This window comes from Aquarana catesbeiana, linkage group LG09 (genome assembly GCF_042186555.1).
Source record: "Aquarana catesbeiana isolate 2022-GZ linkage group LG09, ASM4218655v1, whole genome shotgun sequence".
NCBI lineage: Eukaryota > Metazoa > Chordata > Amphibia > Anura > Ranidae > Aquarana > Aquarana catesbeiana.
Window position 1 is genome coordinate 311,221,425 of NC_133332.1, and position 27,464 is coordinate 311,248,888.

Genomic DNA, 27,464 nt, shown 5'->3' on the forward strand with positions numbered 1-27,464 from the left:
GCAACTTGAGGGCACACAGCTATAGTACGTACGAATTCAGGGCATCCCATTCCAGAATACACATTTAGGTTTCATATCACTTCAGAGCATTGTAGGTTCTGTACTTACCTTCTCACCCTGTTGGTTGACTTTGGTAGGCACTTTTCCCAGTCAAGTTCGCTTCTAGTCCTGTCCCCACACTTCAGTCCCAATCAGGGTATTAGGACCTCACCAGGTATTTCCCAGCTGAGGAATACCAGACACTGGGAGGTTACATCTTTGCGGGAAGGACCACACAAAGACTCGTGGGTGCCAATTACAAAGGTGAGCTCCTATCTCCCTGTATTCTCCACCTGAACTCCTCCCACCCTGTGACCACTAACATATACACTATATTACCAAAAGTATTGGGACGCCTGCCTTTACACGCACTTGAACTTTAATGGCATCCCAGTCTTAGTCTGTAGGGTTCAATATTGAGTTGGCCCACCCTTAGCAGGTGTAACAGCTTCAACTCTCCTGAGAAGGCTGTCCACAAGGTTTGGGAATGTTTGACCATTCTTCCAGAAGCGCATTTGTGAAGTCAGGCACTGATGTCCCCATTTGAATTGATCCCAAAGGTGTTGCTCCACCCCAAACACGCTCATCCATGTCTTTATGGACCTTGCTGGTGCACAGTCATGGAACAGGAAGAGGCCATCCTCAAACTGTTCCCACAAAGTTGAGAGCATGAAATTGTCCAAAATGTCTTGGTATGCCGATGCCTTAACCACTTCAATACCGGCCCATAGTCAAATGACGGCCACAGATGGGATCTCCCATCCTGGGTGGCCGTCATATGACGTCCTGGGCTTCCCGGCCGTCTAGGGGGCGCGCGCGGGACCCGATGCGTGTGCCCGGCGGCCGCGATGTCCGCCGGGCAACCGCGATTGCCCGTTAACCGAGCAGGACTGTGGATCTGTGTGTGTAAACACACAGATCCACGTCCTGTCAGGTGAGAGGAGACCGATCTGTGTTCTCAGTACAGAGGAACACTGATCGGTCTCCTCTTCTTGTGAGTCCCCTCCCCCTACAGTTAGAATCACTCCCCTAGGAAACATATTTAACCTCTCGTGTCCCCCTAGTGGTTAACCCCTTCCCTGCCTGTCACATTTATACAGTAATCAATGCAATTTTATAGCATTGATCGCTGTATAGTGAATGGTCCCAAAAATGCGTCAAAAGTGTCCGATGTGTCCGCCATAATGTCGCAGTCACAAAAAAAATCGCAGATCACCACCATTACTAGTAAAAAAAAAAAAAATAATAATTTTTTTAAAAAAATGCCATAAATCTATCCCGTATTTTGTAGACGCTATAGCTTTTGCGCAAACCAATCAATATACGCTTATTGCGATTTTTTTTACCAAACATATGTAGAAGAATACGTATCGGCCTAAACTGAGGAAAAAATTTTTTTTTTTTTTTTAAAAATGGGATATTTATTATAGAAAAAAGTATAAAATATTGTGTTTTTTTCAAAATTGTCGCTCTTCTTTTGTTGATAGCGCAAAAAATAAAAACCGCAGAGAAAGCTCTATTTGTGGGGAAAAAAGGACGTCAATTTTGTTTGGGTACAGCTTCGCACGACCGCGCAATTGTCGTTTAACGTGCGACAGCGCTGAAAACTAAAAATTGGTCTGGGAAGGAAGGGGGTGAAAATGCCCTGTATTGAACCGGTTAAGAATTCCCTTTATTAAAACTAAGGGGTCAAGCCCAACCCCTGGAAAACAACCCCACACCATAATCCCCCCTCCACCAAATGGTTTGGACCAGTGCACAAAGCAAGGTCCATAAAGACAGGGATGAGCGAGTTTGGAGTGGAGGAACTTGACTGGCCTGACCTCAACCCTACAGAACACCTTTGGGATGAATTAGAGTGCAGACTGTGAGCCAAGCCTTTTCGTTCACATCAGTGCCTGACGTCACAAATGCACTTTTGGAAGAATGGTTAAACATTCCCATAGACACACTCCTAAACCATGTGGACAGCCTTCCCAGAAGAGTTGAAGCTGTTATAGCTGCAAAGGGTGGGCCAAGCCAATATTGAACCCTACGGACTAAGACTGGGATGCCCTTAAAGTTTATGTGGGTGTATAGGCAGGCGTCCCAATACCTTTGGTAATGTACTGTATATTCTAAGGAAGAGCACCACCTAGTGCCCAAAAGGGGAATTTCATTAACACCCCCTTACAAACCAGAGACTAGAGAAGGTCTGGGGGGACAAAGACAAACAACTAGACAAGGGGTCTTCAAACTATGGCCCTCCAGTTGTTCGGGAACTACAATTCCCTAGTCATATCTGTGAATGTCAGAGTTTTACAATGCCTCATGGGATGTGTAGTTCCACAACAGCTGGAGGGCCGTAGTTTGACTAGTCCTTTCAATGTATCATGTCACTTTCAGTTTCAGAGTTGTCATTCCCTGGCTACTCTAGCTCGGGAAGCAGTTAATCAAGCATGATCTATGCTTGATTAGTTGCAGTGGAGGGCAGGGGAGACATTGAGGGTCTAATAGTCCCCCAATGTCTCCATAGAGAGGACCTGTCACCTGCCTATGCCATCACATTGGGGCCTTTCAACGGAGGGACAGTTTCCTGTGTGCTAAATAAAGTGTCCCACACAAAGTGCGCCATGGCCCTGTAATGATTGGTGAACATGAGGAAAGGTTGGTAGTGTTGTCCTAAAGGACACGAGTCAGATAGCGGAGAGAGGAGTCAGTGAAGAGAAAGCGGCACTAAGTATGGAATGTGGAAGAGAGAAAGAAAGCAACGAGACTGGATTGTGGATTAGAGGGAAGAGATGAGTCTGTAGGTCCAGATTGTGGAAGGGGAACAATAGGCTATGGGGCTGGATAGTGGAGGGTTGGTGTAGGGCAGTGATGGCGAAGCCTGGCACCCCAGATGTTTTGGAACTACATTTCCCATGATGCTCATGCACTCTGAAGTGTGGTTGAGCATCATGGAAAATGTAGTTCCAAAACATCTAGGGGTGCCAAGGTTCGCCATCAGTAGAGTGTAGGGAGGAGTAAAAGTTACCTAAATCAGCTCTAACAAGGTGTCTTTATTACTAAATTTGAAGACCTGTTTCACGATACTGATCCATTACTGAGAACATTAATACTTTGTTAGAATACTGACCTGAATGACTCTTCTGCTTAGTCCTGTCATGTCTGCAAGTTTCTGAAGTGTTTGCGCATCGGGATTATTATCCTGAGCAAACTGTGCCTGCATCACCTGTGAACAGAGAGAGTATTAGTGGTACGGTTGGTTAGAATTCCTTTGCACCACCGATGATCTCCACCAGCGCCCGGCGTCATACCTGCAGCTGTTCCGCCGTGAAGGAAGTGCGCGCTCTTTTTGCTGGTTTTGGCTGGCTGTCTTGTTCTGATGGCACAGCTCCCTCCAATGTAATACCATTGCCTGGAAATGCATAGACTTCTCACTCATCATCAATGCACCCTCTCCTTCCTCAGTAAATATATACACTTTTTTTAATATATATACAGTACTTGCAAGAAAGTAATATACAATGCTAGCCAGAAACAAATATACATGATATTGTCAAAAGTATTGGGACACCTGCCTTTAAACGTACATGAACTTTAATGGCATCCCAGTCTTAGTCCGTAGGGTTCAATATTGAGTTGGTCCACCCTTTGCAGCTATAACAGCTTCAACTCTTCTGGGAAGGCTGTCAACAAGGTTTAGGAGTGTGTCTATGGGAGGTCAGGCACTGATGTTTGACAAGAAGGCCTGGCTCGCAGTCTCGCTCTAATTCATCTCAAGGTAGGGTTGAGGTGAAGATTCTGTGCAGGCCAGTCAAGTTCCGCCACTCCAAACTCGCTCATCCATGTCTTTATGGACCTTGCTTTGTGCACTGGTGCGCAGTCATGTTGGAACAGGAAGGGGCCATCCCCAAACTGTTCCCACAAGGTTGGGAGAATGAAATTGTCCAAAATGTCTTGGTATGCTGACGCCTTAAGAGTTCCCATCACTGGAACTAAGGGGCCAAGCCCAACCCCTGAAAAACAACTCCACACCGTAATCCCCCCTCCACCAAATTATTTGGACCAGTGCACAAAGCAAGGTCCATAAAGACATGGATGAGCAAGTCCTAATCATGTGGTGGAGGGGGGATTATGGTGTTGGGGTTGTTTTTCAGGGGTTGGGCTTGGCCCCTTAGTTCCAGTGAAGGAAACTCTTAAGGCATCAGCCTACCAAGACATTTTTGACAATTTCATGTTCCCAACTTTGTGGGAACAGTTTGGGGATGTCCCCTTCCTGTTCCAACATGACTGCGCACCAGTGTACAAAGCAAGGTCCATAAAGACATGGATGAGCGAGTTTGGGGTGGAGGAACTTGACTGACTAGAACACCTTTGGGATGAATTAGAGCAGGGACTGCGAGCCAGGCCTTCTTGTTCAACGTCAGTGCCTGACCTCACAAATGCATTCATGACAGTAGTCTGGAGAATAATTAAAGAACGAGAGCGCCTCAAAGCCCGAATGAGTCCAGCAAAAGTTTATTTTTCACGTCAAGAAGGTCAAAAAAGAAGGTCACGTTTTTGTTTAAAACTCCCACTTCTTCAGGGCTAAGGAACAAAATAGGATAAAATGATTTGTTTTTACACCTCCTTTTTTCATAATTTTATGTTTATTTTATCAACTAATTATTATTATTATTATTATTATTATTATTATTATTATTATTAATAATTATTTTGTATTTATTATTAAGTGCTCTGGGTTGAACTCCCCTGCAGCGCGAACCTGGCGTGCTCTGTGATTGCTGTGTCCCCTCGGACACAGTGATCACAGATTGGGGTAAAGAGCCAATCACGTGATCAGCTGTGTCTGATCACGATGTAAACATACTTGCTGTGAGGAGAGAGGAATCCAGCATGTGTGAAATGGACATCTGCACTGATAATCAGGGTAGCCTCAACAGTGCCCATCAGTGCGGTCTATCAGTGCTCTCAATCAGTGCTGCCTATCAATGCCCATGTGTGCAGCCAATTAGTGCTGCCAATCAGTGCCCATCAGTGCTGTCTATCAGTGCTCTCAATTAGTGCCCATCAGTGCTGCCTATCAATACCCATGTGTGCAGCCAATCAGTGCTGCCAATCAGTGCCCATCAGTGCTGCCTATCAGTGCCCATCAGTGCAGCCAATCAGTGCTGCCAATCAGTGCCCATCAGTGCTGCCTATCAGTGCCCATCAGTGCAGCCAATCAGTGCCCATCAGTGCAGCCAATAAGTGCCCATCAGTGCTGCCTATCAGTGCCCATCAGTGCATCCAATAAGTGCCAATCAGTGCTGCCTATCAGTGCCCATCAGTGCAGCCCATCAGTGCCCATCAGTGCTGCCTATCAGTGCTGCCAATCAGTGCCCATTAGTGCTGCCAGTCAGTGCCCCCTCATCAGTGCCTATCAGTGCTGCCAATCAGTGCCTCCTCATCAGTGCCACCAATCAGTGCCCATCAGTGCTGCCTATTAGTGCCCATCAGTTCTGCCTATAAGTATCCATCAGTGCTGGCTCCTCAGTACCTCCTCATCAGTGTCTACCAGTGTCGCCTCATCAGTGCCCATTAATGCTGCCTATCAGTGTCCATCAGTGCCACCTATCAGTGCCCACCAGTGCCGCCTCATCAGTGCCTATCAATGCAGCCTATCAGCGCCCATCAGTGCAGCCCCATCATTGCCCATCTGTGTCACATCTTCAGTACCCATTATTGCTGCCTATCAGGGCTGCCAATCAGTGCCCATCAGTGCAGCCCCATCAGTGCCCACCAGTGTCGCCTCATCAGTGCCCATCAGTGCCACCTCATCAGTGCAGCCTTATCAGTGCACATCGGTTAAGGAGAAAAATTATCCAAATTTTATAAACGAAACAAAGAAAAAACTTTTTAAAAAATTTGGGGGACTTTTTGGTTTGTTTAGCAAAAAAAAAAAAAAAAAAAAAAAAACCCAGTGGTGATCAAATACCACCAAAAGAAATCTCTATTTGTGTGAAAAAAAAATGATCAACATCTCATATGGGTACGGCGTTGCATGACCGCGCAATTGTCATTCAAAATGTGACAGCGCTGGAAAGGGGTAAAAGTGTCCGGTAAGCAAGTGGTAAATGGATGGTTCAGCGCCAAAGTGCGAAGAGGACCCCGGTGCATCATGGGAGTGACCTAAAGACATATATATATATATATATATATATATATATATATATATATATATATATATATATATATATATATATTTTTTTTTTTTTTAAAGGAAAGCGAAAGAAGCATGCTGGATGGCATCAAGTATGTATATGGGGGGAGGGGTTGTAATTGGACTTTAAGAAGGCCGTTCACATTCCACCGCCATTATGAAAGGATCTCTCCCTGGAAGAACAAGAAGACTTTTTTCTTCTGATACAAAAAATATATATATAGGACTTCTTGGAGAGAAGCGAAGATCTAAAGACTCTAGTAGGAAACATCTTGCCGTAAAGTCATAAAGGAAGCCAACAAGCAATGCAGCCAAGAGTTACCATCCGTATCTAAGATACTGTATTCATTTTGAGTGCACTGTCTCTTTAATAAAAAAGCAAAAAAAAAAAGCAAAAAAAAAACAAAAAACAAACAAACACTGTTATGACTACTCTGACAACCAATTTTGTTTTTTTCTTTCTGTGCTGAATTTTTCTTTGTTGAGTGTCGGGAAAGAGTTGCCGATGACTGGTGATATCCTGCCAGCTGGTTGCATGACTAATTGCCTAATCCCGCAATTTATACATAAGGCACAAAAGAAGGAAGTTTTCAATAAAAAAAACACAATGCAAAGGTGGTATCTCCATTTTGAACCATAGAACGTAAGAATCCAAAAAAAAAAAAAAAAAATGATGGCAGATAAATCCCTTCTTCTTCACTCATTGCATTCTGCAGTAGACATGTGCACTGCCGAAAAATTGGTTCGTTTTCGTCTTGTTCGTTTTTTTTGTTTTTTTATTGTTTTTCGGGGCCGTTCGTTATGATCGCAATTCGTAAATTTGGGAATTTGGAAATTTGAAAATTCGTAAATTTGAAAATAAGAAAGAAAATCCAAAAATTCGAAAGAATCACTAATTAATAATAACCAACTATTAAATTATAGGTATTGGAATTTCCATTCACATTTTTTATTAATTCATTATTTATTTATTTTTTTACATTTTTCCGGTCATTCGTTATGATTGCAATTCGTAAATTCGTAAATTCGAAAATTCGTAAGTTCGAAAATCCAAAAATAAGAAAGAAAATCCGAAAATTCGAAAGAATAACTAATTAATAATAGCCAACTGTTAAATTATAGGTATTGGATTTTCCTTTCACATTTTTTATTAATTCATTATTTAATTATTTTTTTTTAATTTTCAGGTCATTCATTATGATCGCAATTTGTAAATTCGAAAATTTGTAAATTCGAAAATCCGAACTCCGAAATTAGGAAAGAAAATCCGAAAATTTGAAAGAATAACTAACTAATTAATAATAACCTAACTATTAAATTATAGGTATTTCAATTTTCTTTCAAATTTTTTATTGATTCATTAATTTTTTTTTTTAATTTTTCAGTTTATTCGTTATGATCACAATTCATAAATTTGTAAATTCATAAATTCAAAAAAATCAGTAAATTCAAAAAAATCCGTAAATTCAAAAAATTGTAAATTCGAAAATCCGAAATTAAGAAAGAAAATCCGAAAATTCGAAAGAATAACTAACTAATTTTTTTTTTTTTTTAATAATCAAAATTGTATTATTTCATTTATATATACATCATTTATACAACATTCTATACCCCTATATTCAATCCACAGGAAAAAACATACTACACATTACATCCTTCCTCTCCTACCGCATTTTCCCCCCTGTCCCAGCAGTCAACTGCTGAGAATAACTAACTAATTAATAATAACCAAATATTAAATTATAGGTATTGGAATTTCCTTTGAAATTTTTTATTATTTTATTAATTTTTTTTTTTTTTCATTTTTCAGGTCATTCGTTATGATTGCAATTCGAAAATTCGAAATTTCTTTCCCCTATTTTGTAGATACTATAACGTTTGCTCAAACCAATCAATATACGCTTATTGCGATTTTTTTTTTATTTTTACCATCAATATGTAGAAGAATACATATCGGCCTAAAGTGAGGAAGAAATTTTTTATTTTATTTTGGATATTTATTATAGCAAAACATTTTTAAAAATATTGTTTTTTTTTCAAAATTGTCGCTCTTTTTTGGTTTATAGTGCAAAAATAAAATAAAAAAATGCAGAGGTGATCAAACACCAACAAAAGAAAATTTGTGGGGAAAAAAAGGCCAAAAAAAATAAAAATTTTTGTTTGGCTACAGCATCACCCAGCGCACAGAGCAGGTAAGTATAACATGTTTGCTATTTTAATTAAAAAAGAAAAAACGAACCTTTACAATCACTTTAACTGCTTGCCGACCAGCGCACGCCGATTTACGTCGGCAGAATGGCGCTGGTGGGCAAAAGGGCGTACGGGTACGTCCCCTTTAAGAAGCGGCACTGCGGGCGCGTGCGCCTGCCGTGTTCTCCGTAACCACGACTGCGGGTCCCGCGGACTCGATGTCCGCCGGGTGCCCGCGATCGCGTCACGAAGAAGTAGAACGGGGAGATGCTTTTGTAAACAAGGCATTTCCCCATTCTGCCTAGTGACAGGACAGAGATCTACTGCTCCCTGTCATTGAGAGCTGTGATCGCTGTCATGTGACTAGTAGCCCACCCCCCCCACAGTTAGAATCACTCCCTAGGACACACTTAACCCCTTCATCGCCCCCTAGGGGTTCACCCCTTCACTGCCAGTGTCATTTACACAGTAATCAATGCATTTTTATAGCACAAATCGCCGTATGAATGACAATGGTCCCAAAATAGTGTCAAAAGTGTCCGATGTGTCCGCCATACTGTCGGAGTCCCGATAAAAATCGCAGATCGCCGCCATTACTAATAAAAAAAAAAATAATAATAATAAAAATGCCATAAAAATATCCCCTATTTTGTAGACGCTATAACTTTTGCGTAAACCAATCAATATACGCTTATTGCGATTTTTTTTTTTTTTTACCAAAAATATGTAGAAGAATACGTATCGGCCTAAACTGAGGGGAAAAAATGTTTTTTTATATATTTTTGGGGATATTTATTATAGCAAAAAGTAAAAAATATTGCGTTTTTTTTTTTCTAAATTGTCGCTCTTTTTCTGTTTATAGCGCAAAAAATTAAAAACGCCGATGGTGATCAAATACCACCAAAAGAAAGCTCTATTTGTGGGGAAAAAGGGACGTCAATTTTGTTTGGGTGCAACGTCGCACGACCGCGCAATTGTCAGTTGAAGCGACGCAGTGCCGAATCGCAAAAAGTGCTCTGGTCAGGAAGGGGGTAAAATCTTCCGGGGCTGAAGCGGTTAAGGAGCAGGCCGGGAAGGCGGCCCGCAGGTCCTAACAAATAATGACTCCTCAGTGGTCAGTGGGCTTCCCCGCTGACAGCTGAAATGTAAACAAAAGCAATAGAAAATTCTAAAAAAACAAAACAAAAAAAAACAGCGTGCACCCCCCCCAAATCCATACCAGACCCTTTTTAAAAAAAAAAATTTTGGCGTGGGGTTCCCCTTAACCACCTGACCTCCGGCAGATTTACCCCCCTTCACGGCTGGTCCATTTTTTGCAATACTGCACTGCGTTACTTTAACTGATCATTGCGCGATAATGCAGCGCCGAACCCAAATAAAATTTTTTTTTTTTTTCCCCTACAAGTAGACATTTCTTTTTTGGTGGGATTTGATCACCTCTGCGGGTTTTTTTTTTTTTTGCGCTATAAACAAAAACAAAAAAAGACAATTTAAAAAAAAATATATATATATATATATTTAACTTTGTGCTCTAATAATAATAATAATAATATTAATAATAAAAAAAAATAATAATAAAAAAAAAAAAAAAAAAAAAATAATAAAAAAAATCTAATTTCTTCATAAATTTAGGCCGATATGTATGTATATGTAAGCAGATCCTGCTTCTAATTAACACAAGTGTTGAAAGCCTCTTTGATAATTAGGAGCGATATGTTTTCCTTCGCCACTCATTGCATCGTTACATCATTTATTAGGTTACAAAAGGAGCCATCAGGTTCCCACGCTAGCTGCTCCGCTGCAGCAGTTTTGGTCCAAAGGAAACCAGGACAGACCCCTATGGGCAATAGCTATTTTTTGCATTGCACAGGAAAAAAAATCCTTCCTGACCCCGATGAAGAGTTAGAAGAGAAAACGTGTTGGCTTTTTCTTGTGATCTCCTGTTGTGCACAATAAAGTTTTTTTTACTAGACTCACATTATATCTATGGCACGCTCATCCTTTTCACATTCTTTGGACAATATAAACACATAGGGCACAAAAAAAGGAAAATTAGAAGGAAAACACAACACGAAGGTGCTATAAAATTTCCGTTCTTACAGTAGAAACATATGAATCCAGAAAATTGATAGCGTATAAAGCTCAACGGGGAGGGGGAAATTAAAAAAGAGTGGTCCCAGCATAGTGCTTAGGCCAGTGATGGTGAACCTTGGCACCCCAGATGTTTTGGAACTACATTTCCCATGATGCTCAGCTATACTGTAGAGTGCATGAGCGTCATGGGAAATGTAGTTCCAAAACATCTGGGGTGCCAAGGTTCGCCATCACTGGCTTAGGCCATTCTTCGAAACCAGTGGTCTCCAAACTGCAGCCCCGGGAAGGGGCCAGATGTGGCCCTTTGCTTACTTTTATTTGGCCCTTGGAGCACCATTTCCTCCACTAATACCAACAATGGGGCATAATTCCAGCCCATTTAAAACAACGATGGGGCACCGTTCCTCCAACTGATACCAACAATGGGCCTCAATGACATCAAGGATGGGGGCACAATTTCTCCCAATGGCGCCAACGATGGGGCCCAATGACATCGGCGACCGGGCACAATTCCTCCCACTTACAGCATTAATGAGGCTCAATTAATCTCTGAAAACAAACAATGGAGCATTATTATTTTAACCCTCTGACGTGGGGACCTTTTCTACTCCCACTGGCCACAGTCCGGCCCTCCTAAAATTTGAAGGACAATAAACTGGCCCTCCGTTTAGAACGTTTGGAGACCCCTGTTCTAAACTAAGGAAATAGAGCAGATCCTTTTCCAAATTACGAAAAGAGGTCCCCCCCCCCCCCCCCGATTTGTTAATTAGGACAAATATGCTTCCTTCATCACTAATTGCATAAATTATTAGGATGAAAAAGGCCATCAGGTTCCGACTTAGGACTTCCACTGCAGCCGTTTTGATTCAAAGGAAACCAGGACAAACCCCTATTAATAACAATAGCTTGGCTTGCATTGGGTTGCATTTTTGGCTTGCACATGAAAAAAATCTTGCTCAGCCCCGACGAAGGGAAAGTATTGAGCCCCTGAAACGCGTCGGTTCTTGAGATCTCCTGTCGTATGCAATAAAGATTTACTGAACTCACAGGGCACAAAAGCAGAAACTTATAGTAAAAATGTCATACAAAAATTGTATCTCAACTTACAGCAGAAACACAGAACATAGGAATCCAGAAAACTGATGACAGTTAAAACCTAATATGTTTCCTTCTTTATCATCATAAAAAAAGGCCAGCGGGTTCCACCTCAGCAGTTTATTGCAGCAGTTTTGATATAAGGAAACCAGGACAAACAAAAGCTGATTGGCTGTCACAATAGTCACATGATCGGAAGCCTACTTCCCGGCGACTCCCAACCAGAGATCCCCATTCCTAGAGAAGGGGAGTTGTCATTTACGGCCCGGTAACTGTGCCGGGAGCAAGCAGGGAGTGCTGTCTCAGCACAGAAACCTCAGCCGCTGTGGATGCAAATACAGTGCCTTGAAAAAGTATTCATACCCCTTGAAATTTTCCACATTTTGTCATGTTTGTCAAAAACCTAAATGTGTTTTATTGAGGTTTTATGTGATAGACCAACACAAAGTGGCACATAATTGTGAAGTGGAAGGAAAATGATAAATGGTTTTCCATCTTTTTTTACAAATACATATGTGAAAAGTGTGGGGGGTATATTTGTATGGCGCCCCCCGGAGTCAATATTTTGTAGAACCCCCTTTCACTACAATTACAGCTGCAAGTCTTTTTTTGGGGATGTCTCTACCAGCTTTGCACATCTAGAGAGGACATTTTTGCCCATTCTTCTTCTTTGCAAAATATCTCAAGCTCTGTCAGATTGGATGGAGAACGTCTGTGAACAGCAATCTTCAAGTCTTGCCACAGATTCTCAATGTGATTTAGGTCTGGACTGTGACTGGGCCATTCTAACACATGAATATGCTTTGATCTAAACCATTCCATTGTAGCTCTTGCTGGATGTTTCGGGTCGTTGTCCTGCTGGAAGGTGAACCTCCACCCCGGTCTCAAGTCTTTTTCAGACCAACAGGTTTTCTCCTAAGATTGCTCTGTATTTGGCTCCATCCATCTTCCCATCAACTCTGACCAGCTTCCCTGTCCCTGCTGAAGAAAAGCATCCCTACTACATGATGTTGCCACCACCATGTTTCACAGTGGGGATGGTGTGTTCAGGGTGATGTGCAGTGTTAGTTTTCCCCCACACATAGCGTTTTGCTTTTAGACCAAAAAGTTGAATTTTGGTCTCATCTGACCAGATCACCTTCTTCCCCATGTTTGCTGTGTCCTCCACATGGCTTCTCGCAAACTGCAAACAGGACTTCTTATGACTTTCTTTCACCAATGTCTTTCTTCTTGTCACTCCTCCATAAAGGGCAGATTTGTGGAGAACACGACTAATAGTTGTCCTGTGGACAGATTCTCCCACCTGAACTGTGCAGCTCCTCCAGAGTTACCATGGACCTGTTGGCTGCTTCTCTGATGAATACTCTCCTTGCCCGGCCGGTCAGTTTAGGTGGACGGCCATGTCTTGGTAGGTTTGCAGTTGTGCCATACTCTTTCCATTTTTTGGATGATGGATTGAACAGAGCTCCGTGAGATGTTCAAAGCTTGTAAACGTTTTTAATAACCTAACCCTGCTTTAAACTTCTAAACAACTTTATCCCTGACCTGTCTGGTGTGTTCCTTGGCCTTCATGATGCTGTTTGTTCATGAAGGTTCTCTAACATACCTCTGAGGGCTTCACAGAACATATTTATACTGAGATTCAATTACACACAGGTGGACTCTATTTACTAATTAGATGTCTTCTGAAGGCAATTGGTTCCACTAGATTTTAGTTATAGGGGGTATCAGAGTAAAGGGGAGCTGAATACAAATGTACCCCACACTTTTCACATATTTATGTGTAAAAAATGTTGAAAACCATTTATCATTTTCCTTCCACTTCACAATTATGTGCCACTTTGTGTTGGTCTATCACATAAAATCCCAATAAAATACATTTACACTTTTAGTTGTAACATGACAAAATGTGGAAAATTTCAAGGGGTATGAATACTTTTTCAAGGCACTGTATGTGGGAGTTCAAGCCCACCCTCCTCGGTCTCGCACATATGCGTTACATGGTCGGCAGGAGATTAAGTTGCCACACAAAGCATAAATTACCCAAATCAGAAAAAAAAACCCAAAAACATTGTCGCTCAAAGCTAAATTCTCAAAGACTTACCGTTTTCTGCCGCTCTTTTTAGGTTTTCTATCATGGTGTCATAGTGGATTCTGCATAAGACCTTTTCCTCAACCAGGCCAAACTCCTCCCCCGTAGACAGTTGCCTTTTGCAGGAGTAACATGCAAAGCACGCTAAGTGGTAGGCGTTCCCCCGAGCTCTTCGCACCCAGTCACTGGCATAGATCTGTCTACCGCACCGAGCACACTTGGTACCGAACCGGCTGGACAAGGAAAGGAACAAAGGAACATTTCTCAAAATTTAGACAAGGTATAATGGCTGTGTAGACCAAACATTCAAAGTATATGTTGCAAGACAGTTGACCTTCTCTATGAGATGTCCACATGCAAAGAACTACAGAAGATTATAAATTGAACAGAATATGGAACCTTCAGTTAGTTCCACTGGTGGGGTGAAGTCTGGCATTTCCCTACAACCATAATGCACAATGTATCTAGAAGTAGTTGGGCATATTCAACTGGATTTGTTCTGTAATGTTGAAGATGTTTCCTAGCTCCTAGGAAAATACCCCAGCATTTATATCCATACAAAACCCAAACAGTTGGTATTTGCAGTGCAGTCAGGGCAGGATCAAGGAGTAGGCAGGCGCCCCAAGTGCAGTGCCCTAAGGGGTGGGGATCATACTATGAGCAAGGCATGCATGCTCTGGATTAACGGTGGGCAACTAATAGATCCCCCCGGTCTCCCTTCCCCCGGGCTGCAACTGATATCACACCAAGCTCATCTCAACCCCAACCATAAAAAAAACACACCACACATGTTCAGCTGCCCATCCACCCTAGAAGGCAAGCGAATAGCCAAACACGGGCAGTGCAAACTCCATGCTAACTTTGAGCCGCCAGAGGACAGAGGAGGGCAGAAAACGAGGGTGCCAGAGAACACAGTACGCCCCTGAGAGTCATGTTTTAGCAATGAGGTTCTTCTATATCAAGGGGTCTCCAAGCTTTCTAAACAAAGGGACAGTTTTCTGTCCTTCAGACTTTAGGCGGCCTGCACTGTGGCCATTGGAGGTAGAAAATGTCCCGTCATCAGTGGGCGTTAAAATGCCCCATTGTTGGTGTCATTGAGTGGGAAGAATTATGCCCCATCGTCTGTGTCACTGGGAGGAACTGTGACCCATCATTGGTGTCAGTGGGGGGAACTGTGACCCATCATTGGTGTCAGTGGGGGGAACTGTGACCCATCATTGGTGTCAGTGGGGGCGGAAATCATGCCCCATGGTTGATGTCAGGGGATGAACTATTGCACCAAGGGCCAGATAAAAGCAAGCAAAGGTCCACATCCGGCCCCCGGGCCACAGTTTGGAGACCACTGTTCTATATCAATCCCTTGGTGTAGGCCAAAACTTTAATTTAATTTTACCAATCCTAATGATGGTCCTGTTTGGTGGTCATTTAGTAAAGATAATAAATATGTGATCACAACCATGGCTATATCAGTGGACATGAAATGCTCACTAGCCCATTGAGCAATAAATGGATATACAGCGGAACCTTGGTTTATAAGTAACGCGGTTAACGAGCGTTTTGAAAGATGAGCAACTTTTTCTTTTAAATTTTGACTCAGTTTGCAAAACGAGTATAATTTAAGCTCATGGGTGGTGCAGTACCTCATTTGGCCAGAGGTGCGGGGGCAATCGGAACAGTTCGGAGCCGTTCTGAGCCATTCAGAAATACTCGGAAACACTCAGAAATACTCCGTTCCCGAGTGTTTTCGAGGCTTTCCGAGCTGTCCCCAAGTATTTACGAGGCTATCCGGGGCGCCCCACCTCTGGCCACATGCGGTATTGCATGTAATAGAACAAATTATCTTAGTTTCCATTGACTTCTATGGGGAAACTCACTTTGATATGCGAGTGCTTTGGATTACAAGCATTCTCCTGGAACGGATTATGCTCGTAATCCGAGGTTCCACTGTACAAATTTAGTGAGTCAGAAGCAGTAAAAAAGTGTGCAAGGGGAAACTACAGGAAAGACTCCACCAGCCTGAACTGTCAAAGTCCAGTCCGCCACAAAGTGTAATGAGTAAGCACAGAAACGAAATGATGTTGAGGAAAATGTGGTTCTTAATAGAGTCTTCTTATTCAATGAATACAATTTTAGATGTGCTAAAGTATTTTTTTTTGTCGCTGGACTACTTCCACTCCATCTGCCAAGCCTGGGAACCAAGGAACCATGGAGTTCCCAGTGGTGCTGGGGGGGGATTGTACCCCCCCACAGAAGGCCAACAGCCGACAGTCAACTTGTGGAGTGAAGCACATGGGATTATGTGTAAAACCCCTCGCTGCCACCAATGTATGACATACGTCAGTGGCAGTAAAAGGGTCAAAGGGAGAATCTTGAACATTTCTCCTTGCAGTGAGCCTGTATGGCAAGGGTTCCGAAGTTCGATTAGGCCTAGAGAACGTGATAAAGTAAATTTACCTGCTTGATTCTCTGCTCCCCCACAGTGCTAGACCGGTCCTCACAGGGTCTTGCCCTACATGCTCCAGCAGTCTAAAGGTCCTGACATCATCAAGACCATTGAAGGTTCCATAGCCCAACATTGGACATGAGGACAGTCCACCAGGAGGGAGAGCCATCTTGCGGGGGGGGGGGGGGGGGGGGGCGCGCGGAGGATCAGGTAAATTAAAGTGCATTTACTCTCACCTAGCCATGAAAGAGCAGTCAACCCTTGCAGTTTGGGCACAGTCCCACTGCAAGGGATAATTTTTTCGTTTTTCCTAGAGTTGGGCTTTAAGTGCTGCATGGTACAAGCACAAAAATCTTTAAAACAAGCACTTGGCAGGTTAGACGTAGTTGGCCCACTCTGCTGGACATTTTCCCACCTTCTATTTTGTTCCCTTGCCAGAATAATTAGAATAAAATTCCATCGAAAATATTCTTACATTGCGTTCCCCTCCAGTCACCTAGCTGGTCTCTCCAATGACGGACCTCTAGGATATGGGAAAAGTAACCCCCCTTGGAGCGCTAATACTGCTTCTGCCAGCATCAACAACTGCACAAATAAAAACTGCTCTGGTTTCCATCATAACCATGGACCGGACACAACTATTCTAGAGGAAAGTAGAACTGTTTGCAAAATGCCAAAGTGTATTGTTACGTGACGTGTTTGCATGCTTAACCGTCAACAATGCCATGCCAATAAATAGGGCAAATTTGACTTTTGTCTTCAGTAGCTGCTTGTGATGTTCACATTGATCCAAACTTGCACCCATCTTTTTGCACCATTGGTGTTGGATTGAGGGCTCGTTCACACCACACAATGTGCTATTACACAATTAAATGAATTAAAGCAATTCACAGTAATGGTAAAAGTCACAAGAATGATGGGCCGCAGACCAATTACATCACTGAAGTAAAGGGGTTAGTGGTTTTTTATTTAGGGACCATTGGGTTACTGTGGGATAGCCCCCTTTTCAGTGCTTCTGCTTCCCGTGATGACCTTAGCCTTCCTTAGTCTCCCCCTTGCTAACTGGGAGGTGAGCTATGCAAGTGGTTCCTATGGATCTCTAGATCCCTGATTTGAAGCCTCATCCTTTTTGGGTCTATATCAGGGGTCTCCAAACTTTCTAAACAAAGGGCCAGTTTGCTGCCCTTCAGACTTTAGGGGGCCAGACTGTAGGGAGTAGAAAATGTCCTGGCATCAGTGGGAGAAAACAATGCCATCTTTGGTATTAGAGGGAGGAGTAGTGCCCCATTGCTGGTGTCAGTGGGAGCAATGGTGCACCATAATTGGTGTCTGTGGGAGGAATGGGACCCCATCATTGATGTCAGTGGGAGCAATGGTGCGCATCATTGGTATCAGTGGGAGGAATAGTGCCCCATCATTGGTATTAGTGGGATAAATGGTGCCCCATCATTGGTGTCTGTGGGAGGAATGGTGCCCCATCATTGGTGTCTGTGGGAGGAATAGTGCTCCATCATTGGTGTCTGTGGGAGGAATGGTGCCCCATCATTGGTGTCAGTGGGAGGAATAGTGCCTCATCATTTGTGTCAGTGGGAAGAATAGTTCCTCATTGTTGGTTTTAGTGGGAATAATGTCGCATTGTTGGTGTCAGTAAAAAAATAGTGCCCCAAGGGCCAGGTAAAGGCATGCAAAGGGTCACATCTGGCCCCCGGGGCCGCAGTTTATAGACCACTGGTCTATATTATGGCTATCCCCCCCATCAAAAGAGGACTCCTGTCTCAGGGCTGTCCTCATGCCCAGAAACCGAGTTCCCTGGAGCAGTCAGTGCCTGCTTCTTGGGGGATCCCACTGTGAGTAGGGCCCTTGACCTGGACTCCATTGAACATCACTTTTGCGCGGAAAGAAACCATCTCTGGAGGACTCTGTGGGGAAGATTTGCTAAAACATGTGCATTCAGAATCTGGTGCTGCTGTGCATGGTAGCCAATCAGCTTCTAACTTCCGCTTGTTCAGGTAAGCTTTGACAATAAAACCTGGAACCTGATTGGTTTCTATGCAGAGCTGCACCAGATTTTGCACACTCCCGATTTAGAAAATAACCCCCTGTGTTTCTTTGTCAGTAGACAGTTCACAGGCAAACCTAAGGCCTGTGAGAGAAAGCACACGTCTGGGGGTCTTCATGAGATAGGGTTATTTAGAGCCAGGGCCATTTTTGGTGGCTGACTAGGAAAGTTCCTGAAAATATCTTTCGCTACTACTGTTCTCAAATAGTTCTTAGATCTTTGACAAAAGCTTCTCACTGTGGATGCTTCGCTGGATCGGTGCTAATCAGAGGACTTGTAGTCCCATGTCCTGCAGGCCCTGTAGAGGGTTCTACCTGATAGATTCTATTGACACCGTGGGATGTCCTTGTAGACAGGTCTAACTATCCTACTGTTTTACCTGATATTGCTCTAGCAATATGAGGTGGTCGTCGTCCTACTCTCGTCTTGTGTGTGAGGGTACTTCTTGCACCCTTTTTCACCTTTGTTTGTTAGTCTTTCTAACTCAAGGTCGTTGGATTCAGTCGTTGGATTCGCAAAGTTGACTTTACTACAGTGATATCATTTAATGTGTGGTCCATCATTCTTGTGACTTTCAGTGAAAAATGCAAGGAAGCGCTCCTGGGTGGACAACCAAGACTTTCTTTTTGAGGTCTGCTTGGAGAACAAGGTCGCTTGGACAGGTGTTATTTTTATTTTCCAGATCTTCTACTAATTCCCAAAATCAATTGTACCCCACTGCATATCTACAGTGTTCTTCAATGCACCTCCATCATAGCCAAAAATCAGGAAATGCATTTGTCATTCTACAATAAAAATCTTTAAATAAAATAAAGTTGTAGTTCCTTCCAATGCTAAACATATAAGAACCTAATACATCCCATGAAATACAGCAAACCCACCGCCATCAATCCTCATCATGTATAATAATACATAAAGAAAAAAGGTAAAACAAACAACTTCCAACTACCCTCATAAAACTTCTTCTATAACCCATAATAGGTTCATGGTGTCCTTTACTACGCATACCTCCACTTCCTATGTTATGGTATTATTAATCAATAGAATATAAAGGAATTAGATATTTTTTAAAAAAGTGCAGCTTTGTAAATCACTTTAAACGTTTTTGTAATACCTGTAAGCAACTTGACTCCCCTATAGAAGACTGGCTCCAAAACGATTAGCAACAACAGCAAAAGTAGACGCTTCTCTCTAGTCTTTTATTAGCAGCTTCTCTGGAGCTAGCTGGGGATGGTTGGCATATCTGAGGCCCCACATCTGTAGACCATGGAGCAACCATAAGCAGCTGGTTCCCTTTCGCATCTACACAACTATCAGTCCCCTGTAAGGTCTTTACTCCCAGTGTCCCAGGAGCTGTCTGCCACCCAGCATCCACAGATAGATCCTTAATAAAGGGAAATAGCAAAGTCCTCCCTCCTTCAGACCTGGACTCTGAAACAGTGTCCTTCAGCAGGTCTCCCCTTTTTCAACTGTCCTCCTCAGGCCCTTAACACAGCAAATGCTGAGGCCCAAACAGTAGTCTCTTGTCTAAGTGATACTTCTGTCTTCCACCCAGCAGCCACAGGTAGATCCTTAATGAGGGAAATGGCAAAGTCCTCCTTCAGACCTGGACTCTGAAAAGGTGTCTTTCAGCAGATCATACCTTTTTCAACTGTTATCCTCAGGCCCTTAGCACAGCAAATGCTGAGGCCCAAACATTAGTCTCTTGTCTAAGTGATATTTCTCCCACTGGCAACAGCCCCAAGAGTAATGGAACCCTCCTTGATGAAGACAGAACAATCCACTTAGGCCTCCTGCCTATTTATCCCCTCCCCAACCACCCTCTGGATGCCCCCTTCCAGGGATTGGCTAGGGCAGTGATGGCAAACCTTGGCACCCCAGATGCTTTGGAACTACATTTCCCATGATGCTCATGCACTCTGCAGTGTAGTTGAGCATCATGGGAAATGTAGTTCCAAAACATATGGGGTGCCAAGGTTCACCTACCACTGGGCTAGGGTATGATACAATCTCCCTTCTCTTGTCTCTGGCAGCTTCTTCCAGAGGCAGGGGGGAGCAACCAAATTCTCAGCTCTGGGACCCTGATCAGACCAAAACAATCAACAACAACAACTCCACTCACTACAGTGGAGCTAAAAGCTAAATTTACCTAACAGCCTAACTGGGAGGATGCCACAATAATATAACATAGGTTGGGGAGGTATGCGTAGTACAGGACATGGTGACCTTATTATGGATTATAGAAGAAGTTTTTTGTGAGGGTAGGTGGGTAGTTTTTAATATCTACTGGGGCCCCCTTGACTGCATAGGCATATTTCCTGGAAAAAGGAGAACTTAGCCTTTAAAAGTCTTACTAACCAGGGGAAAAACTATTCTGTAACCTGGTAGTAAGGGAGGGAATACTCCTATACCTCCTACCAGATGGTAGCAATTTAAACAAATCATAGCTGGGATGGGAAATGTCTTCCACAATACTGTGAGCTCTTTGAAGGCTCCCACTCTCCCTAAGCTCCTAAATACTGAGGCCTATCATTCTCTGTGCAGTATTAAACACCCTCTGTGAAGGTCCCATATCCTGCCTGATATTTCTCCCTACGGTAGAGGTCTTACCCAATGCAACTCCCTCGCCCCATCTTCCATGATCCACTCACCGGGCCAGGCAGTTCAGAGTGAGAAGGCTTGCTTTGGCTGGGTCTATCAGAGATGGGTAGGAGCTGAAGAGAGTCTTCCTTGCTTTGAAATGCCTAGCTCACTCTCTCTGAACTGCCGGTTTTTGAGGTTTTCAGGGTCTGCAGTGCTTCTGGTGATCCGCCATAAGCATTGGCCTACAAATTCCTTTATCTCCACTCTGTAGGCAACCTCATCATTATCCCTTATCCTTCGCATGCGCTCTGGATGGTGTTTGGACCTCCCTATCAACACCCCATTATCTACACCCCTGCCTGGTCTAACTCTATTTGTAGCAGCTGGCAGTATCACCCACCTGGGACAATACTATCATTGATCTGGATATAAATTATGCCTAGATCAAGGACAGGCAGCAAAAAAATCTGCCAGCATAGTCAATACACTATAAGGTAAGCAGTGATATGGATACGAGTTATAGTTGTAATAGCAATAATAGTAACCATAATAATCATAATGATGTCAGCTGTACTATAAGGGTTTATCAGAGGGGAACCTGTTGCCAGGGACAATCCTGAATTTTGACTTCAGCCCTTCTATACTGGAAACGTAACAGTTTGGTTTTCCCTAAAAACATGCCTTATGGGGTTCCCTCCTATGCCAGGCCTCTTGGCAGACACATTGGCTGCTATGGCTATGGTTATGCCAGTGCCTCCAGGAAGCATACTTCTCCATAGAATCAAGGGGGCACTACAGAATGTTTTCTATGTGACTAGGGCTAGGTGGGTTGGAGATCCATGAAGGTATTGCTAGAAAGCTCCATCAAACATTAATTAGCCCCCAGACCAGTATGGGTAAGGGCTTGTGGGAATCTTCTGTAAAAAATGCTTGTAGAGTGACTCCACTACTACGAAAACAAAAGAAAAGAAGAGCTCACCCATCTAATACAAAGAAATTCCTAAGTTTATTAAAATAATTTATTTATAGGACAATATAAATGCCCTCTCAGGCGTGGGTACAAGTAGCCCTGTAGCTATACAGTATCTGAGATGAGTCCACTCACAGTGGACAGTGGTGGAGCACCCAATGGGATGGTTCTAGTAAACTGAAGAAATGGCTTGGATGAGCTACCAAGTGTGTTTCACATGGCAGAAGAAGTTCAGTCGGATATGACCAACTACTAATAGATATACAATGACCAGGATAAATAAACCTGGAACCTTTGCAGACTCCCCCCTATTCTTTTTTAATTTCTCTTGATGAATTGATTGGAGCTACAGTATATAGACCCTATTTTGCAAAAATATTTTTAAAATTAGATTTAGGGTGACTCCAGTCACTGGAGATTGTTTGAAGCTCCACATTCAGAAGTAGGGAGTGCTGGTGGGATAAGATCGGAAGAGGAAGCAGCTGCGGGTTAAAAAAGCCCTGAGCACTGTTGGAGATTCCCCAACAGATCGCTTAGGATTAGGAACACCGTTTGTTACAGGCAGGAGCCCAACTCTAAGACCCTCTTTTCTACTGTTACAGCATGGAGTGCTCCTATATTGTTTTAGACCCTTCATTTCAACAACCATCTTCCCGTAAAATGATATGTGCATTTGACATATTTTAGGCATTTTATTCCCCTTGTGTAGATATCCAAAAGCCCTGAGACTGCTGCTGGGTGCCACCATCTTGGATGTAACTCCTATGCCAGGCACTCTTGGCAGCCACATGGGCTGCTATGGCTATGGTTATGCCAGTGCCTCCAGGAAGCATTCTTCTCCATAGAATCGAGCGGGGCACTACAGAATGTTTTCTATGTGACTAGGGCTAGGTGGGGTGGGGATCCATGAAGGTATTGCTAGAAAGCTTCATCAAACATTAATTAGCCCCCAGACCAGTATGGGTTAAGGGCTTGTGGGCTAGAAAACTCAAAGCTGTCGCCAATGATGGTCCATAGCATTCCCCTTTGCTCATTCCACAGCAGCTACATAAAAGCTTATGTAGGAATGGGTGGAGGAGCTGGGCAGGCACATGCCTTGGAGGATATCACCAATCACAAAATGCTGAGGACAAAACTGATGTCAGAGCGCAACTGGAAGCTGGTCCGGGATGTGAGCTCTAGCTGTCTGGAATTATTTCCTACTGCGCGGTTAACACTGATTTTATTTGTAAGTGCATTTGTGTGTTCTATTAAATTGACCATCTTGCATTCTACACTATGTGGAGCCTTTGGTTTCCTGTTTTTTTTTTTTTTTTTTTTTTTAGTACATATGAAGTTGAGGAAGTGGATTGGACACAACCTTCAAATATTTAAAGAGGAACTTCTCCCTTTATGTAAAAAAAAAATTGTAAATCTCTTATACTTGTTTTTTATTGGTTATCTTTAATAAACATACTCATACACCCAACAAATCTGGCCTTGTTCTGTTGTTATCCACCACTAGGCTGCTGTACACCCAGTCCAGTGCCACCATCTTCCTCTCTGATGTTATCAGAAGTTGGCTGTTTGATCCGGGTTCCTACAGCCGGCCCACCCGATGACCTGCGCCAGATCCTCCCTCCTTCTGCGCTGCCTTGTAGGCTGATGCCTCCTGAGATATGTTTGACTGCAGGGGCAGGACTTTACATAATTTTCTCCTAGGTGGCATGTCACCTTTCTTAAGATTGAGCAAGGGGGAGCAATACAGTTGTAGAAAATGTAATTCTACTGTGAAGGTCCATTTTAGGTTGGTGACGGGGACTCCTCAACCGAAAGAGCCCAACTGGTTCCGCTGTAGAGGTTGTATCAAGTCACCTATCCTTTCCACCACCATACCTATCCTTCTTCCCCAACCACAAAGAAGTCACCTGACATTGGCAATTGTAAGACATTGAATGTGGGAAAGTTTTAGGCAGCTTTAGGCACTAAGAATATATTTACAGTAAAATTGGCATAGTGGACAGATGATTCAATGTTCCTCAACATTCCGCAGACTTCCCGTGTCGTGATTTTCATGAAAATGGCTCCCAATTTGTTTCTCTAAGTTTTTTTTTTGTAGACTAAAATCACAGCAATGAATAGTAGACAGTACAGTAAAACTCTGTAAAGTATCTTTAAAAGTTTTAATTTGTTAACTAATGCACAAGCAAAATTCTTCATAGCTAAACAATGGCTAAAGTTGAGTTGCCCATCCAATCAGCCGTAGATTGCTGGACAAACGAACCAATTATACAAAATTGTGCAATCATGGTATAAAAACATTCAGTGTCTGTTTAATGAATAGTGGCCCAATTCTAGCGTACCCCTTTCCCCATAGGTGTGCGTAGCCTATTACATTAGGGTGTGCATCCCAAAGCTCAAACACACATAGGCGTGTGTGTAAATACACAGTATATACATACACACACACACACTCCTATAAATAAATGTAAAAAAAAAATTTCAAAACGTATCAAAACATGGATGTGTCAGTAGTTTTGTATTTTATTTTTGTATCATTTTTTACAATTATATTTTATTTTTTTTTTTACTATTTTACCAGGCACATCCGGCACACCCCCTGCGCACGCCTATGCCTTTCCCCCATAGCCTGTCTGCTCCCTGAATTTTTTGTTTTTTTAGGTTAAAGTGGAGTTCCACCCACTTTTACAACTCTTCAGCATCCCTCACTAAACTGTGCACTGTAAATGAATTGGATATTTTTTTATTTTTTTTTTCTCAGCACCTACTGTATATCTGCTGTATTCATTTTTAACTTCCTCCTCCCTGACCGCGGCCCATCGCATCATTTCCTGTTTGCAATGCCTTCTGGGAAGGGGCGGAAACTTCCTCCGACACTGCCGTTGCTTTGGAAACCTGACCTGAAACCTATTACACTGCTTGTGCTGCACTGAGCATGTGCGAGATCTGCAAGGATGAGATCTAGGAAGAAATACAGTCTGGCTTCAGATGCCCACACTTAAGATGGCCACGGCCTGCTGTAAGTTTATAAAATAACAAACTACTGCTATAAACTAACAAAACAGACCTTAGTTTACAGACTAACTTTACTAGAATACATTAAGCTTGTGTATTATATGGGTATTTTTATTTGAAAAGTATCATTTCGGCCGGAACACCACTTTAACCTTTTTCAGATGTCCGCCAGCTGGTCACATGAACCCATGGAGTACTTTTTACTCTTTACCTTTGTTCTTGTGGTGGGCTGCCCTCACTGATGGACACAATATTAACCCCCCAACATTGTTGTCAGTGGATGCAAATAATAACCACTAACATTGGTGTCAGTGAGTTCAAGAACAACCCTCAAATTTTGAGTCAATGGACACAATAATACCCCCCATCATTGGTGTCAGTGGACACAATAATACCCTCATCATTGGTGTCAGTGGACACAATAATACCCCTCATCATTGGTGTCAGTGGACACAATAATTCCCTCATCATTGGTGTCAGTGGACACAATAATACCCCTCATCATTGGTGTCAGTGGACACAATAATACCCTCATCATTGGTGTCAGTGGACACAATAATACCCTCATCATTGGTGTCAGTGGACACAATAATACCCCTCATCATTGGTGTCAGTGGACACAATAATACCCTCATCATTGGTGTCAGTGGACACAATAATACCCCTCATCATTGGTATCAGTGGACACAATAATACCCTCATCATTGGTGTCAGTGGACACAATAATACCCCTCATCATTGGTGTCAGTGGATGCAATATTAACCCACAATATTGGTTTCAGGGAGTGCAATAATAATCCCTCATCAATGGTGACAGTGGACACAATAATAACCCCCAATATTGGTGCTAGTGGACGCATTATTAACCCCCACCGGTGGTGTCAGTGGCCTTAATAATACTGACATCAGTATTAATACCTCCCCCCCCCCCCACATTGGTGATCACTGGCAAATAAATTGAATTCCTCCATCCCCCTGCATTGGTGGTCACAGCAATTAAAATTATCATCCTACCCCCCTGCAATGGCATCCATGGCAGTGATTGTTAGGGTCGCCATCAGAGTCCGCCGTACATCAGGGTCCTCGTCAGAGTCTGCCCTATATCAGGGTCCCCATCATAGTCTGCCTTACATCAGGGTCCCCATCAGAGTCTGCCTTACATCAGGGTCCCCCATCAGAGTCTGCCTTACATCAGGGTCCCCATCAGAGTCTGCCTTACATCAGGGTCCCCATCAGAGTCTGCCTTACATCAGGGTTCCCATCAGAGTCTGCCTTACATCAGGGTCCCCCCTTACATTAGGGTCCCCCCTTACATTAGGGTCCCCCCTTACATTAGGGTCCCCATCGGAGTCCCCACCCAATGCCAGGACAAGGTCATTTAGAACCCACAGTGAACATACTAAACTGCACCACTCTCTCCCAAGATGCATAAGTATTATGTGTCGGCAACCCCCCCCCCCCCCCCCAAAAAAAATAAAAAATAAAAAATGAGCAATAATCTGCAAGCTTACTCCCTAAGTATAAGTTCCCTCTCCTCCCAGTACAAATCTCCCCTCCCAGCACAAATCCCCCCCCCCCCCCACACACACACAGATTTCTCCTCCTAGCACAAATAACCTCCAATCATCCCTCTTAGCACAAATCCCCTCCCCCTTCTACCATATGTCCTCTTCTATCAAAAACCTGCCCAAATCCCCCCTCCTAGCACAAATCCTCCTTCCCATCCCCATGTCCAACACAAATCCCCACCACATCACCACTCCCACCCCCCCTCCCAAATTTTCCTGCGTAAAACAATTTTAACCCCTCCCAACACAAATCCCCACCCCCAATCTTTTTGCGCCCCCCCCCCCCCAGCTCACATGAAACCATAGTGCTCAGGGCAATCGACCTTCCCCCTTGTCCCGGGCCCTGTACCCATTACATTAGTAGTACAGGTATGCGATTTCACGCAGGAGGGCTGCCCTTGGGGTTGCCACCTTTTCTTTTTCAGACCTCCTGAAACCCGGACACATTATCGAGAATGGACTGTGGTTCCCCCAAGAAACTGAGTACCACAACCTGCCTGATACCGGGTTTCAGGAGGTCTGAAACCCGGACGCGCAATTCCAAACCCGGACTGTCCGGACGGGTGGCATCCTTAGCTGCCCTGTCGCAGTATATCTGCGGGGGAGGCGGTCTTTAAGAGGTTAAGGTGCCTCAGGCACAACTTTTATTGCCAGACTCTTCATTTTAAGAGTTGTACGCAACACGTAGCAGGAGTTATTTATGTAAGCCGGTATGGAAAAAAAATAGATAACTTTGCCTTTTGCAATTTCTTTTTTTGAGGATTTTCTTCTTGCTTTTCCCACAAAAAAAAAAAAAAGAAGATAATTAATATGTGAATCAGCACGAAGAAAATTGTAGTAACCTTCAGCTACGCAGAGGTTAAAATTAAGCGCGCTTTCAGTAATAACAGAGATTTACATTGTATCCCACATTTGTAACCGGGATATAAATGGAATAAAAACATGAGAGTGGCCGGACTTCATGTGATACCAAACCTACACAAACAAACAATTAAAAGCTCGCTCATTCATTATACCCGACATTTAAATTACACTTAATGTCCCCGTGTTTGTTTGGTTTTAAACTTTTCATGTTGGGGCAATGGAGAATTTTTTTTTTTTTATCGAGTTCTCAGAAGACGAGGAAAAT

At 43.2% G+C, this 27,464-nt stretch overlaps 1 protein-coding gene across 2 annotated transcripts in view; it reads right to left on the minus strand.

The window, feature by feature from the left end:
- Positions 1–27,464, minus strand: part of LHX6 (LIM homeobox 6) — a 184,144-nt gene that overhangs the window by 9,840 nt on the left and 146,840 nt on the right. For both annotated transcript variants that reach the window (XM_073600667.1, XM_073600666.1), the window contains 3 exons: positions 13,710–13,930; positions 3,339–3,439; positions 3,158–3,253 (listed from right to left, as the gene is read on the minus strand). In XM_073600667.1, coding sequence (XP_073456768.1) covers positions 3,158–3,253; positions 3,339–3,439; positions 13,710–13,930 — 418 coding nt within the window. The remainder of the gene's footprint in view (positions 1–3,157; positions 3,254–3,338; positions 3,440–13,709; positions 13,931–27,464) is intronic.